General features: G+C 43.7%; 1 protein-coding gene across 6 annotated transcripts in view; it reads right to left on the bottom strand.

Moving 5' to 3' along the window:
* SLC41A3 (solute carrier family 41 member 3) overlaps window positions 1-15,518 on the bottom strand; it is a 75,301-nt gene that overhangs the window by 54,216 nt on the left and 5,567 nt on the right. For 4 of the 6 annotated variants that reach the window (XM_017869886.1, XM_017869881.1, XM_017869882.1 and 1 more), the window contains exon 2: window positions 4,882-5,181. In XM_017869886.1, the coding sequence (XP_017725375.1) occupies window positions 4,882-5,154 (273 nt within the window). In that variant the 5' untranslated portion in view covers window positions 5,155-5,181. Of the gene's footprint in view, window positions 1-4,881; window positions 5,182-15,028; window positions 15,153-15,518 lie in introns of those variants that run through there. The other 2 variants (XM_017869884.1, XM_017869879.1) reach the window with 2 other exon arrangements.

A 15,518-nucleotide genomic window follows, 5' to 3' on the forward strand; every position in this document is an offset into this window, starting at 1 on the left:
CTGCTGGACACACGCTGGGCTCTCCTGGAAGCATAGGTTCTCACAGATGCTGTGCCTGTGACCCTCCATTTCCACTACCCATTATGCCTTCACATGTGGCACCCCCAAGCTCAGTGCGGCTACTGAGGTCTCCTTAAAAATAGAATGGAGCCAAACCTGGGCCCCCTGGCATATGCCACCTGCAGGAGGGGTGGTCTCCCCTGTCCTCAGTCCTTTGCCAGATGCCATGGTGCCAGAGGAGTCACCCCTCCCTAGGCCCCTTGACTACCCAAGGCCCTTGAGATGGGCTGGCCATTCATGGTGGGAGCTATAGGCTTCACGGAGGGTGCTGCCATGTAATATGTGAGGGAGCTCAGGGGAAGGCTGCTGCTTCCTATCTTAACCAGGAAGTCCCTGAGAAGCAGCAAACCTCCAAGGGTCAGCACAGTGGCCAAGCATCAGGCAATCAACAGCATGGGCACCCTGGCCTGCTGGCGCTCCCTCTGCACTTGTGCACAGGTTCTTGGCCCAGGGCCTCGAAGCTGCCCCACTTGGGGGTAGAGAGCTCTGGGAATTTTCTGCCTCACTGACACACACAATAAGAACAGGGTAACAAATGCCTACACATACACTACAGCCACACACAAGGCCTCAGACAGTCACTCCTGATCCTCTCTAAGGTTCAGGCATGGCAACGGTGGCCAAGGCCCTCATTTCCTTCTTGAAATACAGAGCACCAGCTCTGTAGGAAGCACCCAGTGGAGCCCCTACTTCCCGGGTGGGCCACAGGCAGCCAGGGTTAGCAGGAGGCACATGGGCCCCTCAAAGAACTCTGATGAAGTGACAGGAGGCAAAGGGACCTCCACTGGGTGTCACCACTGTCACAGACACTGATTAAGCCGGATCCAACCTCCCCCCCCGCCCCAAGGACACATACTCCCCATACCCAGGCCACCAAACCCCTTCCTGGACACAAAGCAGACACTTTTCACTTTTCAAGGGCACCACATGGCACTCTCTCTCCTGGCCAAGGGTCTACGCTGCTTCCTGGAGAGGCTCTTCTATTCCCTGGAAGTCTCAGTCACCATCAAGGCTTAAGCTGGCACCAAGGCATCAAGGGGTCAATGGTGGGGTAAGGCCTAAAACTCCGAAGTGCTGCCTCGACACCTGGAGAAAGCAAAGACGCTGTGAGTAGTGCGTTCCCCTCCTGACTCTGCTCCTATGGACGAGGTTCCCAGCCCAAGAGACTCCTTATCTCAGGGCAGGAACTGTCCCTCCACATCCCTGAGGAGTTCGCGTCAGTTTCTGCCACCCTGTGGAATTAACGCAAATAGTCAGGAATGGAGGGTGGGTTTCCTACTCTCTTGTTATGACAAATCTTGCCCCCTACATCCCCTGCTGGCTCACTCTGCTCCCAGTGGCCCTACAAGGTGTGTGACGTCCTCCTGCCTGGGTGATTGGCATGAGGACTGACAAATTGCCGTGGTCCCCACCTGTCCAGAGCCAGGTGTTGAGTGTCCACCATCCCCATAACCCTAGGACAGGACCCCCGCATCCTCACCAGCAGAGTAAAGAGGAGGCAATCAAAACAGGCTGCCCTCATCTCCTCCTGCACTCCCAGTCTTCTCTCTCTGCCCACACGCCCACACGGAATGCCTCTCCAGTCAGCCCTCTTGCCCTCCTGGCCTTTCTAGATTGCTCCGTGTCTCTGTAAGGCCACAGCCTGCCTGGAGACCCCCGTTCTTCCCAGCACATGCACACAATGCTCATCCCAGCCCACCCACGGAGCCCAGGACTGGATCAATTTCTGGAGACTGCTGGCATTCCTGCCTGCTCCACGCATTCCAGTGAGGAGTCCTGGTGGAATTTCAGAAAGATTAACTTGGATGAGCTTGGCCTCATCAGGTAAACCCTTTAAAGGGAACAGGTGCTTCCTGAAGTCAGAGAGGGATTTCACCCAAGGGAGGTGTCTCCACTGCTGCCTTTGAAGATGGCAGGGCCACATCGCAAGACACAGGAGTGGCCTGGAGAAGTGAAGTGCAGCCCCTGGCTGACAGCCAGCAAGGAAATGGATCTGCAGTCCTTCAACCTCAGGGAGGAACACAGCACCAGGAGGTGAGTTCTGAAGACAGAATACGCTTAGAAGTACATGTTCCCCCAGAGCCTCATGAAGAGAACGCATCCTGGCCAACATGTGGATTTCAGCTGTTGAGACCCTGAGCAGAGATCCCAGCCACACCATGCCTGCACTTTGCCTTACAGAACTATGAGCTAATCAATGCATGCAGTTTTAAGCTGTTAAATTTGTGGTAATTTGGAACACAGCAATAGAAAACTGACACATAAACCACACATTGCCAAATCGTCTGAGTTTTATAGAGGAACTGAATATAAGCACTGTAATGAAAAGCTTCCAGTTTTGAAATGTTTGCACCGAACTGAACACTAACCAGCCAACAAACCAATGCAGACCCGTATGACAGCTGTGTACATCCACTTTGAACCTCTCATATTTGCAATGGAAAGAAGGCACACTTGTAGCAGAGAGTTTTTCTTCTTCATGGGAACACATACCTAGTCTCTAATATGTGCTGCCCTGTGCACGCATGTGGGCAGATGGGCACCTGTATAAAAAAGCAGCTTCTGTTTCTAAGGAGGGCATAGGCTCAGAGCCTTAGAAGAAAGATGACTGAGACTGCATTTTAAAAAATGAGTGCTCAGCAAAAAGCCACCAAAAGCAAAGTCAAAAGATAAGTGGGGAAAAAACAGGAAACATTTATAATTCACATCACAATGAAACAACCAATTTCCTTAATATATACAAAGCCCCTAGGTGTCAATAAGAGAACAGGAAAATACTCAATAGAAATATGAGCAAAGAATATAAATAGAAATACCAAGATCCTCAACCTCTCTCACTTGTAATAAGAAGCACAGATCACACTATAATGACCACAGCAGGCAGCAGCCCTTGAGGAAGGCCCCCGACCACCTCCTGGTACTGATGCTCTTAGCCAGTTGCTTCCCCTGGAATGTGGCTGAACCTGGTGACCTGATTCTCACCAATAGAAGCAACGTCATGACCTATGACTAGGTTACAGAGGACAGTGATGTCTGTCTCACCAGCAGACTCTTTTTCCGTCTTGGACTATACCCTGATGAGGCGGGCACCATGCTAGAGACGTCCACATGGAGAGGACCTCAGGGGGCCTGTGGGCAACAGCAGTGAGGAACTGAGGCTCGCAGTCCAGTATCTGCCAGGAATGTCACCCTCTAAGTGAGCTGGGCTGTTGCCCCAGTCTCAGAAGAGACCATGAAGCAGAAAAGCCAGCTAAACTTCATCTGGATTCTTTACCCACAGTAACCACGAGATAATACATGCTATTATATGAAGCATGTGTGTATTATTGGGATACACACATGCTTAATATAATGCGTGAGTTTTGGGATAACTTGTTAGGCATCGAGAGAAATTAAATACAATGAAATGCAATTTCCAGCTAGCAGATTACTAAAGATCAGAAAGGCTGAAAAAACCTGTGTTGGTGAGTGTTGGGAACAAGCATTTCCCTGTGGTGTGGAGGAAGTACGACATTCTACCACGATGTGGGAGTTCAGTCAGGGTGGTGGGAAAAATTATAAAGATAGTTATAGGAAATAGTCACAAACTTTCTTGGAAGGCTGGGGTGTTGCATAGCTTCAGTAAAAGATTTGGCTGAAGGCAGCCTAATCCTCTTTGAGTTGATAGCAGAAGAGCAAATAACAAGGGAATGTGGGGGAGTTTATCTAAATAGCTTGTTTACTCATGTGGTTCTAAGACAAACCTTTGATCATCTGTAGGACTGCTCTCTCTGGTGGAGGGCGACCAGATTAATTACCCACAGGTGTGATGACTCAAAGCCTTTGTCATTTAATCTGTAGTAAATAAATACGAACTTCTGCTGGCTTATGGGGCCATGCTGCAGACTCAGAGCAGAGCCCCTTAGCTGAACTGACAGGCAAAATATCTGTGTTAATGTACGTGTCTCATCTGTCGCTGGGTCAGGGTCTGTGGGTTGGAACCGCGCACCACTAAGCAAAAGATTTGGTGATCTCCATTAAAGCCACAAACGCACATGCTCTTTGCCCAGTAATTCTACTCGCAACAAGTTATCCTACCAATTTATTCAGAGATGTATAAAATGATTTATGTCAAGATGATTCACTGCAGCATTTTTTAAAGTGGTTATAGGCTAAATTATGTCCCTGCAAAAATTCAAATGTTGAAGTCCTAGCACCCAGTACCTCAGAATGAGACTGTAATTAGAGACACGGCCTTTAAGAGGTAATTAAATTAAAATGAGGTCATTACGGGGGTCCCTAACCCAATCTGATGGGTGTCCTCTTAGGAAAAGGGATTAGGACAGAGACATGCACAGGGGAAAGATCACGTGAAGACACGGAGAGGAGGCAGCCATCTGCAAGCCAAAGAGAGAGGCCGCAGGAGAAACCAGTGCTGCCAACGCCTTGATCTTGGACTTCCAGCCTCTAGAACTGTGCAAAAATAAATGTCTGCTGTTAAGCCCCCCAGTGTGTGGGACTTTGTTATGGCAGCAGTAGTTGACTGACACAGTCAGTCAACTGTGTTAAACTTCAAAGTACATCAGAAGGGAAATGATTAAGTATGTTTTGTTCTACATCAATCATATGGGCTAATAAATTGTCTACTGAAGATTAACTTGGGTTAAATTTAGTCTCTGTCACCAGAGACTAAAAGAATCTTGCCCAATATACAGGGAAAAAAAATGGTTTTTTGAGAGGATTGCCCAACAACCTTTAAGCTCAACCTGACATGCAGCTGCCTACTCTATAGGTGATGTTTGGCAGTGTCCCCCTCCCTGTCCCTACTTAGTTCCCTCTTACCTGGAAATAGTCCAGAAGCATGCCAGCCCAGGACAGTCCCAGGCCTGCAAACATGAAGGGCACGGTCACCTGAAGGCCTATGGACCAGGCGGTCTCCCTGCTAGGCTCAGCCTCCAGTGGCTTGTGGGTCACACTTTGGCTCTCAGGGGTCCTGAGAGCTCCATCTTCTGAGGCTCCAGGGAGTCCTCCTGTGCTGAGGGAGTGAGGAAGCCCCAGCTCCCCTGGCTTGCCACAACTGTCCAGCCTCCGCTGCCGGGTCTCTGTCCCATCCATCTGGGCACAGCTGGGTGCCTGGCAGCCCTACAGTGGGAGACACAAAGTTGCAGGGCCGAGTTCCTGACTCCCATGGCGCTAACACCCAAGGAGCCTCAGGCACCTGTCCAGCCCCAGGCTGGTACGGTCCCATCCAACCCGCAGCCCTCACTCAGCACCTGCTCCACCAGATTCCTGCACCCCAATTTACAATAGTTTGTTGTTTAATATGCACATGTGTGAGCACAAAACATACAGAAGAGCACAAACGTATATGGGCTGAAGTCAGCAAAAAAGGGCCTCTGAAAATTCTCTCTTCCGTAAAAGCAATTTTAAAAAACAGCAAAAACTGTCAAAATCATTTTTTTCAGAACTCTTACTGATACCAAAGGCTCAAGGCATCCAGGAGTACCTATTCAAGAAAAACTGCTGACTCTCAGCAAGAAAGATCACTTTGTAACATTCAAGATGCTGGTGACATTCTAACTTGCCTGGTCCCACTACCCTCCCCAGCTCTGCCCTAGCCTTGAAAATGGACAGCCCACAATTGCAATGAGAGCCAGCAGCCTGGAGGGTATGACAAGGCTGGAGTTCTTTCAAGTCCCCATGCCCAAAGAATTATTTTTTGACCTATCTGGAGATGCCTGGAAGACCCCATTTAGAGGGCTGTCTGTATTTAACCCCACTTGGAGTTCACCTGGTGCAAAACCTTTTACCCTGGGAGAAGTTAGTAGAAAACAATTACAAGCACAGTGGCTACTAGCTGGGGTGAACAACAGAATAATGAAAACATTTAAAGGAAAAGCTGAGGAAGGGGATGTCAACAGGGGTTTTGAAAAATTCCTGCACACTCTGGGAATCTATTAGGTGGGTGCAAAAGTAATTGCAAGTTTTGTTATTACTTCTGACGGCAAAAACTGCAATTACTTTCACACCAACCTGACAGCAGGCCACCAATACACAGTGCCACACTGGTGGCTAGGAACACACTCAGGAAATTCCTAGGAAGGCCCCAAGTTTGCACCTCCTGGACACTTTGCACAAGCAGCAGGTAAAGGATGGGGAGGCTCTGGTGAGCACTGGACTGGATGTGCCCAGTGTGCACACAGAGCCCCTGAGTAAAGACTGGGAGGCACACTCATTCCTGGCACACAGTTCCAGGCACGGAGTTCAAGGAAATCTGTAACTGGTCAACAGCTGGCACTGAGCAGAGATTTCCATGGCCACATACAACAGAGAATGGAGGATGTTTACAGGATTGGTCCAGAAAAATCACTATGCAAACAACAAACAACAAGCAGCAACAGCAAATCCAGGGGAGGGGGGAATCTCATTTCCACACCTGTCATGTTATATACTGTTAAAGGTCTAGCTTTCAAAAACAAAAATGAGACGTGCCAAGAAATAACAAAGTATGGCCCATTAAAAAAAATTAATAGTAACTGTCCCTGAAGGAGGCCAAAACTTTGAATTGGCTGTTTTAAATATGTTCCAAGAACTTAAGAAACCATACTGGAAGAAGCAAAGGAAAGCTTCAGAATGATATCTACTCAAATACAGAATGCCAATACAGAGATAAAAATTATTTTTAAAAATAACCAAATAGAAATGCACTAGTTTTAAAGTACAAGAGCTGGAATGTAAAATTCCCAAGAAGAGCTAATGGCTGATCTGAGCAGGGGGAATATAAAGAATCGCTGAACTGAAAGATAAATTAAGAGAGATTATTCAGTATGAAGAACGGAAATGAAAAGGAATAAAGAAAAAGAAACAGGACCTCCGAGAACTATGGAATAATATCAAGCATAACAATATAAATGTTGAAAAGGGGGAAGGCAGAAAGAATATTTGAAAAACAAAGGGCAAAAACTTTCCTGACTTCATAAAACATTAATTTCCACATCCAAAGAGCTCCACAAATTCCAAGTAGAATGAACTCCAAGAGAGCACACCAAGACCTGCCAAGAATCTTAGAAGCAAGAAGAGAGCAGCAACTCATCATGTACAAGGGATCCTCTAGAGCAGGGGTCCCCAACCCCTGTTGGGAACTGGGCCACACAGCAGAAGGTGAGCGGCTCCTGGCGAGCAGCACTGCCTGATCAGCTTCCCTCTCCTGTGAGATCAGCGGCAGCATCAGATCCTCATAGGAGCTCAAACTGTACTGTGAACTGCGCAAGCAGCGAATGTAGGTTGTGTGCTCCTTATGAGGATCTAATGCCTGATGAAGAGGTGGAACAGTTTCATCCCCAAAGCAGCGCCTCCCCTCCGCCCCAGTCCATCGAAAAATTGTCTTCCACAAAACCAGTCTCTGGTGGCAAAAAGGTTGGGGACCACTGCTCTATAAGATCAACAGCTCATTTTTGATCAGAAATAGAAGCCAGAAGGCAACAGGATGGCATCAAAGTGCTCAAAGAACAAAAGCTGTCACCTAAGAATTCTTAACTAGCAAAATTATCTTTTCAAAGTAAAGAAGAAATTAAGAGATTTTCGGATAAACAGACATAGAGCATTCGTCCCCAGCATACCTGCCCTAAAGGAAACACTAAAGGGAGTCTTTCAGGCCAAATTAGCATCCTAGACTAAGGCTTGAATCCAAGACCTAGGCTTGAATCCACACAGAGAAAGGAAGAGCATCGGTAAAGGTAACCACCTAGACAGATTTTTTTTAAAGTATAAACACATTTTTGTTAGTAACTCTTTTTACTCTTATCCAATTTAAAGACAACTATGTAAATCAAGTTGGAATTCAGTTGTTGTTGATCCAAACAAGATTATTATAAACCAAGGTGCTGATTGTAATCCTCAGGGCAACCACTAAGAAAAAAAAAAATGTAAAAGAAATAACAAGTGAATAAAAGTGATACACTAGGGAAGATCTACTTCATACAAAACAATGCAGTAATGGGGAAACAGGGAAAAAAGACATTAGACATATAGAAAACAAATGGCAAAATGGCAGACACAAATCCCATCTTATCAATTATTACATTAAGTATATATGGATAGGTTGGAAGTAAAAGGATTTAAATAAATATACCATGCAAACAGTAATCAAAAGATAACTGGAGTGGCTTTAATACTATTAATAGTACCAGGCAAAACAGACATAAAGACAAGAATTCTTACTACAGACAAAGAAGGATATTTGATAATGATAAAAGGGTCAATCTATCAAGAAGCTATAACAATTACAAACACACATATGCCTAACAACAAAGCCCCAAAATACACAAAGTAAAAGTGGCAGAATTGAAGGAAGAAAAAGACAATTCAATAGTAATAGTTGGACGTACCTCACTTCCAATAATTGATAAAGCAATTTGATAGAGTATCAACAACAGAAAGAGGGCTTCAACAACATTATAGACCAATTAGATCAAACACATCTATACAAACACTCTGTGCAACAATAGCAGAATACTTAATCTTATCAAGTGCGTATGGAACATTTTGCAGGCTTGATGTATCTTAGGAACAATAACTTCAATAATTTAAGACTGAAATCATACAAAATATGTTTTCCAACCACAACAAAATAAAATTAGAAATCAGTAACAGAAGGAAATTTGGGAAATTCATAAATATGTGGAAACCAAACAACATACTCTCTCTCTTTTTTTTTTTTTTTTTTTGAGACAGAGTCTCATTCTGGCACCCAGGCTGGAGTGCAGTGGCGTGATCACAGCTCACTGCAGCTTAGACCTCTGGGGCTCATGCAATCCTCCCATCTCAGCCCTCCAAGTAGCTGGGACTACAGGTGTGCGCCACCACAACCAGCTAATTTTTAAAATTTTTGTAGAGATGGGATATCACTGTGGTGCTCAAGCTGGTCTCGAACTCCTGATCTCAAGTGATCTGCTCACCTCGGTCTTCCAAAGTGCTAGGATTATAGGCATAAGCCACCAAGCCCAGCCCATACTCTTAAATAACTAATGGGTCAATGACAAAAATCACAAAAGAAATTAGAGATTTCTTTGAGATGAATGAAAATGAAAATACAACATACCAAAAAATTATGGCATGTGTTAATGCAGTGCTTAGAGGGAAGTTTATAGCTATAAATATCCATTTCTTTAAAAAGAAATGAACAAATTAATAAATCAATCTTCCACCTTCAGATGAAAAAGAGGAGCAAACTAAACCCAAAAAAAGGAGAAGGCAAGAATTATACAGATTAAATTGGTAATAAATGAAAGAGAATTGTAAAACAAAACAAAAAAACCCCAGCAAAACCAAAAGTTGGGTCCTTGAAGAGATCGACAAAAGTGACAATCCTTTAGAGAGACTGATGAAGAAAAAAAGAGAGAAGGCTCAAATAGTTAAATTAGGAATGAAAGAGGAAACATCATGACCAAAACTAAACATAACTATAAGAGAATATATGATTAATTATAAGCCAACAAATTGGAAAAGCCACCAGTCAGAGTGGCTATTATTAAAAAGTCAAAAAATAACAGATGCCGGTGAGGTTGTGGACAAAAGGGAATGCTTATACACTGCTTGTGGGAATGTAAATTAGTTCAGCCATTGTGGAAAGCAGTGGGGGTGATTCCTCAAAGAGCTTAAAACAGAAGTACCACTCAACCCAGCAATCCCATTATTGGGTATATACCCAAAGAAATATAAATCATACTACCATAAAGACACATGCACAGATATGTTCATCACAGCGCTATTCATAATAGCAGAGACATAAAATCAGCCTAATGCCTATCAACAGAAGACTGAATAAAGAATACGTAGTACATATGTCCAGGGAATGCTATGCAGCCATGAAAAAACGAGATCATGTCCTCTGCAGCAACATGGATGGAACTGGAGGCCATAATCCTAAGCAACCTAATGCAGAAACAGAAACCAAATACCACATGTTCCACTTATAAGTGAGAGCCACACATTGGGTACACATGCATATAAAGAAGGGAACAAGAGACACCATGGCCTACTTGAGAATGGAGGGTGAGAGGAGAAAGAGGATCAAAAAACTACCTATCTGGCCAGTTGCCGTGGCTCATGCCTATAATCCCAGCACTTTGGGAGGCTGAAGCAAGTAGATTGCTTGAGCTTAGGAGTTGAAGACCAGCTTAGGCAAGATGGTGAAACCCCACCACTATAAAAAATACAAAAATCAGCCAATCATGGTGGAGTATAACTGTAGTCCCAGCTACTTGGAAGGCTGAGGCAGGAGGATCGCTTGAGCATGGGAGGCAGAGGTTGCAGTGAGCCAAGATTGCACCACTGCACTCCGGCCTGGGTAGCAGAGCAAGACCCTGTCTCAAAAAAAAAAACCCAAAAAACTACTTATTAGGTACTATGTTATTACCTGGGTGACAAGATAATCTGTACACCAAACCCCCATGACACCTAATTTATAACAAACATGGACATATACCCCTGAACCTAAAATAAAAGTTAAAAAATAAATAAAGCTAAAAAAAGTAGAAAACCTAGATGAAATGTACAAATTCCTAGAAACACACAAACTAGTAAGACTGACTCATGAATAAAAAATATTAATAGATCTACAGTTAAAAGAGATCGAATTAGTAATCAAAAAATTTCCCACAAAGAGAAGCTTAAGACTGGATGGCTTCACTAGAGAAGTCTACAAAGCATTTAAAAAAAAAAATTAACAGCAATCCTTCATAAACTCTCAACAACAAATTGGAGAAGGGAACACTTCCCAACTGCTTATAAGAGACCAGTATAAAGACAACCCAAGAAAGCTACAGACCAATGAGTGTTATGAATACAGACACAAAATCCTCAGCAAAATGCTAATAAACTCAAGCCACTAGTACATACAAAGACTTACAATATAACCAAGTGGGATTTATTTCAGGAATGCAAAGTTGGTTCAACATATGAAAATCAATGTAATACACCAAATTAATATAATAATGGAGAGAAAACAGTTCAACAGACACAGAAAAAGCATTTGGCAACATCCAACACTCTTTCATGATAAAACACTTTAAAAGTTAGCTTTGGGTTTCTCATAGATGCCCTTAGTCAGGATGAGGACATTCCCTTCTATTCCTAGACATTAAGATGAGAATTCTTACCACAGACAAAGAAAGATATTTGATAATGATAAGAGGAATAGAAGGGAATGTCCTCATCCTGATTAAAGGCATCTGTGAGAAATCCAAAGCTAACTATACTTAGCGAGAGTCTGAAAGCTTTCCCAATAAGATTAGGAACAAGACAAGAATCCCTGTTTTTGCCAATCTATTAAACACTGTACTTGAGGTTCTAGCCAGCAGAGTTCAGCAAGAAAAAGAAATAAGAGGTATCCAGCTTGAAAAGGAAGAAGTAAAACTACCCCTGTTTACAGATGACATAATCTTATACATAAAAAATCATAAGGAATCCACATACACACAAACTATTACAGCCAGTAAACAAGTTCAGCAAAGTGTAGGACTGGAGGACACAGGTCAACACACGAAAGTCAGTTTGTTTGTTTTGTTGTTGTTTGGGTTTTTGGGTTGTTTGGTTGTTTTTGTTGTTGTTTTGAGACAGGTTCTCACTCTGTCACCCAGGCTGGAGTGGAGTGGCACGATCACAGCTCACTGCACCTTCAACTTCCTAGGCTCAAGTAATCCTCCCACCTCAGCCTCCTGAGTAGCTGGGACTACAGGCATGTGCCACCATGCTTGGCTAATTTTTTAAAATTTGTAGACAGGGTCTTGCTACATTGCCCAGGCTGGTCTCAAATTCCTGAGCTCAAGTGATCCTCCCACCTCAGCCTCCTGAGCAGCTGGGACTACAGGTATATGCTGTCATGCTCAGCTTTTTTTTTTTTTTTTTTAAAAAGAAACAAGGTCTTGCTATGCTGCTCAGGCTGGTCTCAAATTCCTAGGCTCAAGTGATCCTCCTGCCTCAGCCTCCCAAAGTGCTGGGATTATAGCTGTGAGCCACTGTACACATCCAGTTTTATTTTTATACTCTAATAATGAATAATCTAAAAGTAAATAAACAATTGCATTTGCAATAGAAATGCAAGAAATGAAGAAAACTTCAGAACAAATTTAACAAAAGAAATGCAAAACTTGTACCCTGAAAACTACAAAACATTGATCTCCAGGTTTAATACAATCCCTATTCAAATTCCAATAGTCTGTTTTTTTTTTTTCTTTTTCTTTCTTCTTTTTTGGAGAAAATGACAAGGTGATTCTAAAATGCAAATGGAAGTGCAAGGGAACAGAAAATCCTAAACAATTCTGAAAAAGAAGAATGAAGTTGGAGAACACAGACTTCCTAATTTCAAAACTTATTGTAAAACGGTATTAGCAAAGAATAGAAATATAGATTAATAGAACAGAACTGAGAGTCTATAAATAAATTCATGCATCTATGGCCAATGGATTTCTGACAAAGGTATAAAAACCATTCACTGGGGAAAGAGTAGTCTCTTCAACGAATGGTGCTGGACAACTGAATATTCACATGCAAAAGAATGAATTTGAACCCCTACCTCAAACCGCCTACAAAAACTAACTCAAAATGGATTAAAGAATTAAACATAAGAGCTAAAACTACCTAAAACACTTAGAATGAAATACAGGTGTAAATCTCAGGGACTTTGGATTAGGCAACAGTTTCTTTGATGTGATATCTGAAGTACAAGCAACCAAAGAAAAAATTGACAAATTGGGTTTCATAAAAATTTGAAAGCTGCATTTCAAAGAACACTCTCAAGAAAGTAAAGACAATCCACAAAATGTGCAAGTATTTGCCATTATATTAATGAGGGTTTAGTATCCCAAATACATAAAGAATACTTACAATTCAACAACAAAAAGACACACCAATTTAAATGACAAAGGAATTGAACAGACATTTCTCCAAAGATGTACAACAGCCAATAAGCACATGAAATGATGGTGTCACTTAACATTAAAAGTGCTCAGCTTCATCGTTAAAAAAATGCAAATCAAAACCACACTAAGATACCACCTAACATAATGTTGTCAAGGTTCATCCATGTTGTTGCATGAATCAGTACTTCATTCCTTTTTACAGATGGGTAATATTCCATTGTATGGACATATCCTATTTTGCTTACCCACTAATGAGTGACAGACATTTGGGTTATTTCCACTTTGGGGCTACTACAAATAATACTCCCATTATTCATGTGCAAGTCTTTGTGTGAATACGAGTTTTCTGTTCGACTGAACTGTACATTTAAAAGGGGTGAATTTTATGGTATGAAATTTATATCACAATAAAAAATTATGAATCATTTATGAGATATTATTAGAGCAAGAACCCTTACACTCCCACTAAGTTTAAGAAGCAAAGCATGACCAGCCTCTCCACTCTGAGCCCCTCTCTGATAACAACTCATCCCTCCCTACCAGAGGTGACACTAGCCTCACTCTGGGGATGACCATTCCTCGGTCTGTTTTATTTTTCCTCTAGTTTTACAATGTGTGCAGCCCTAAGTGTTACAGCTGAGTTTTGCCTACTTTGCGATTTCGATCAACAAAGTAACACTCCACAGATTCTTTTCATGTCCAGTTTCTTTCACTTGACATTAGGTTTCTGAGATTCAGCCATGCTGCTGAATCTATTTTATTGCTGTAGAAAACTGAACTGTATGACTGCCCCACAATCTCTTCATCTATTCTACAATCAATAAACCACCTCAGCCACCTTTCCTTTCCAAAATGAAAATAACGGGATTTTTTTTCTAATTACAAAAGTGACATGCGTTAATAAAAAATATAATTTAGACAATACAAAATAATATAATGAGGCTGGGCATGGTGGCTCACGCCTGTAATCCCAGCACTTTGGGAGGCCGAGGCCCGTGGATCACTTGAGGCTAGGAGTTTGAGACCAGCTTGGCCAACATGGTGAGACCCCATCTCTATCAAAAAATACAAAAAATTAGCCAGGTGTGGTGATGCACACCTGTAGTCCCAGTTACTCGGGAGGCTGAGGCAGGAGAATCACTTGAACCGGGGAGGCGGAAGCTGCAGTGAGCCGAGGTCACACCACTGCACTCCAGCCTAGGGGACAGAGTGAGACTCTGTCTCAAAAATAAATAAATAATAATATAATGCAGTTTAAAAATCACTGACAATTTCACTATTCTAAAATAATCAGTGCAAGTCTAGTGTATATCCTTCCAATGTTTACACACAGACACAGGTCCACACACTCACTGTGTTTTTTTTTTAATCCATGTTCTAGATCCTGGATTTTTTAAATTTGATAGAACGTATACATCTCTGGCCCCTGTTCAGTAAGATGTCTGCCTGCCTGATTGTCATCCTTGCTTGTCAATCACAGTTTCAGGCAAGGAATGAGGTGGGAGGCTTACGCCACCCAACTGCTGGTAAAACATTTTCCCATGTAATTTATGGATTCAGGAGGAGCTGATGGAAGAACTGAACAGGGATGTGTGCCCTGCGCTGTGCCTTGCAGCAGGGAGAAGCGGAGGGTCACGGCACCTCCTGCATCCTCAGTGCTTCCTTCTCAGGGGCCTGAATGGAGCAGGTGGTGAGTTAGCAAAGGAGCAGCCAGCCTGGGCGATCATGACATGCAGTGGGGACAGGGCACAGGGAGGCCTCTCGAGTCAGTGGCACTCTCGGCGGTAGGAATGGTGCCTCTCATCCAGCCCAGAGAACCTGGGCCCAGGCAGCACCAGTGTGGCTCCAAGAGGCAATAAACAGAGATGGGAACTGCCTACTCCCACCTGCCTCCCACCTCCCTGAAGGACCTGCAGGGGCCCAATGCCAGAGACAGAAAATGCCTCCCTCTCACCACATCAGGCCCCTCCAACTCTCCGCCCCACTCCCACAGGCAAGAATGGCCACCCTCCTGGCTAGGCAAGGCCACTGCTGCATCCCTTAGGTCCTAACAGCAGAACCCATTCTACCTTCCTCATGACATTCTCGTCGTCAACCTTCCAGCCTGACCCCTCAGGCCAGACCAGCCATTTTCTTTAAACTCCCATCACATCTCTGTAGCAATGCTGGTAAAACTGAGCCAGGCCCACACTGGAAGCCTGGCCATCATGGAGAGACAGCTAGTGGAAAGGAAAGGAGAGGAGGAGGACTTGGACCCTGCCCACACTGGGAGGAACCCGTACCACACAGAGCTGAGCTATCGGCTGGCTCTCCAGGCCCCACTCTGCTTCTCAGGGTGGCAGCCCCAGAACCATGAGAAGGACGCATGCTTGGCAGAACAGGGTAGGAATCATGGGGTCCCTGCAGTGCCAGATCCCTAATCTTTTCCAAAAATAACAGACACAGCTACCGATGACCTGTGCAGTATGGCTTTACCTCCTTTAATACTCACGGGATCGTGGGAAGGTTAGCTTATTATTGACCACTTTACACAGAAGAGGAAACAGAGGATTAAAAGAG

This window comes from Rhinopithecus bieti, unplaced genomic scaffold (genome assembly GCF_001698545.2).
Source record: "Rhinopithecus bieti isolate Rb0 unplaced genomic scaffold, ASM169854v2 scaffold_5333, whole genome shotgun sequence".
Taxonomy (NCBI): domain Eukaryota; kingdom Metazoa; phylum Chordata; class Mammalia; order Primates; family Cercopithecidae; genus Rhinopithecus; species Rhinopithecus bieti.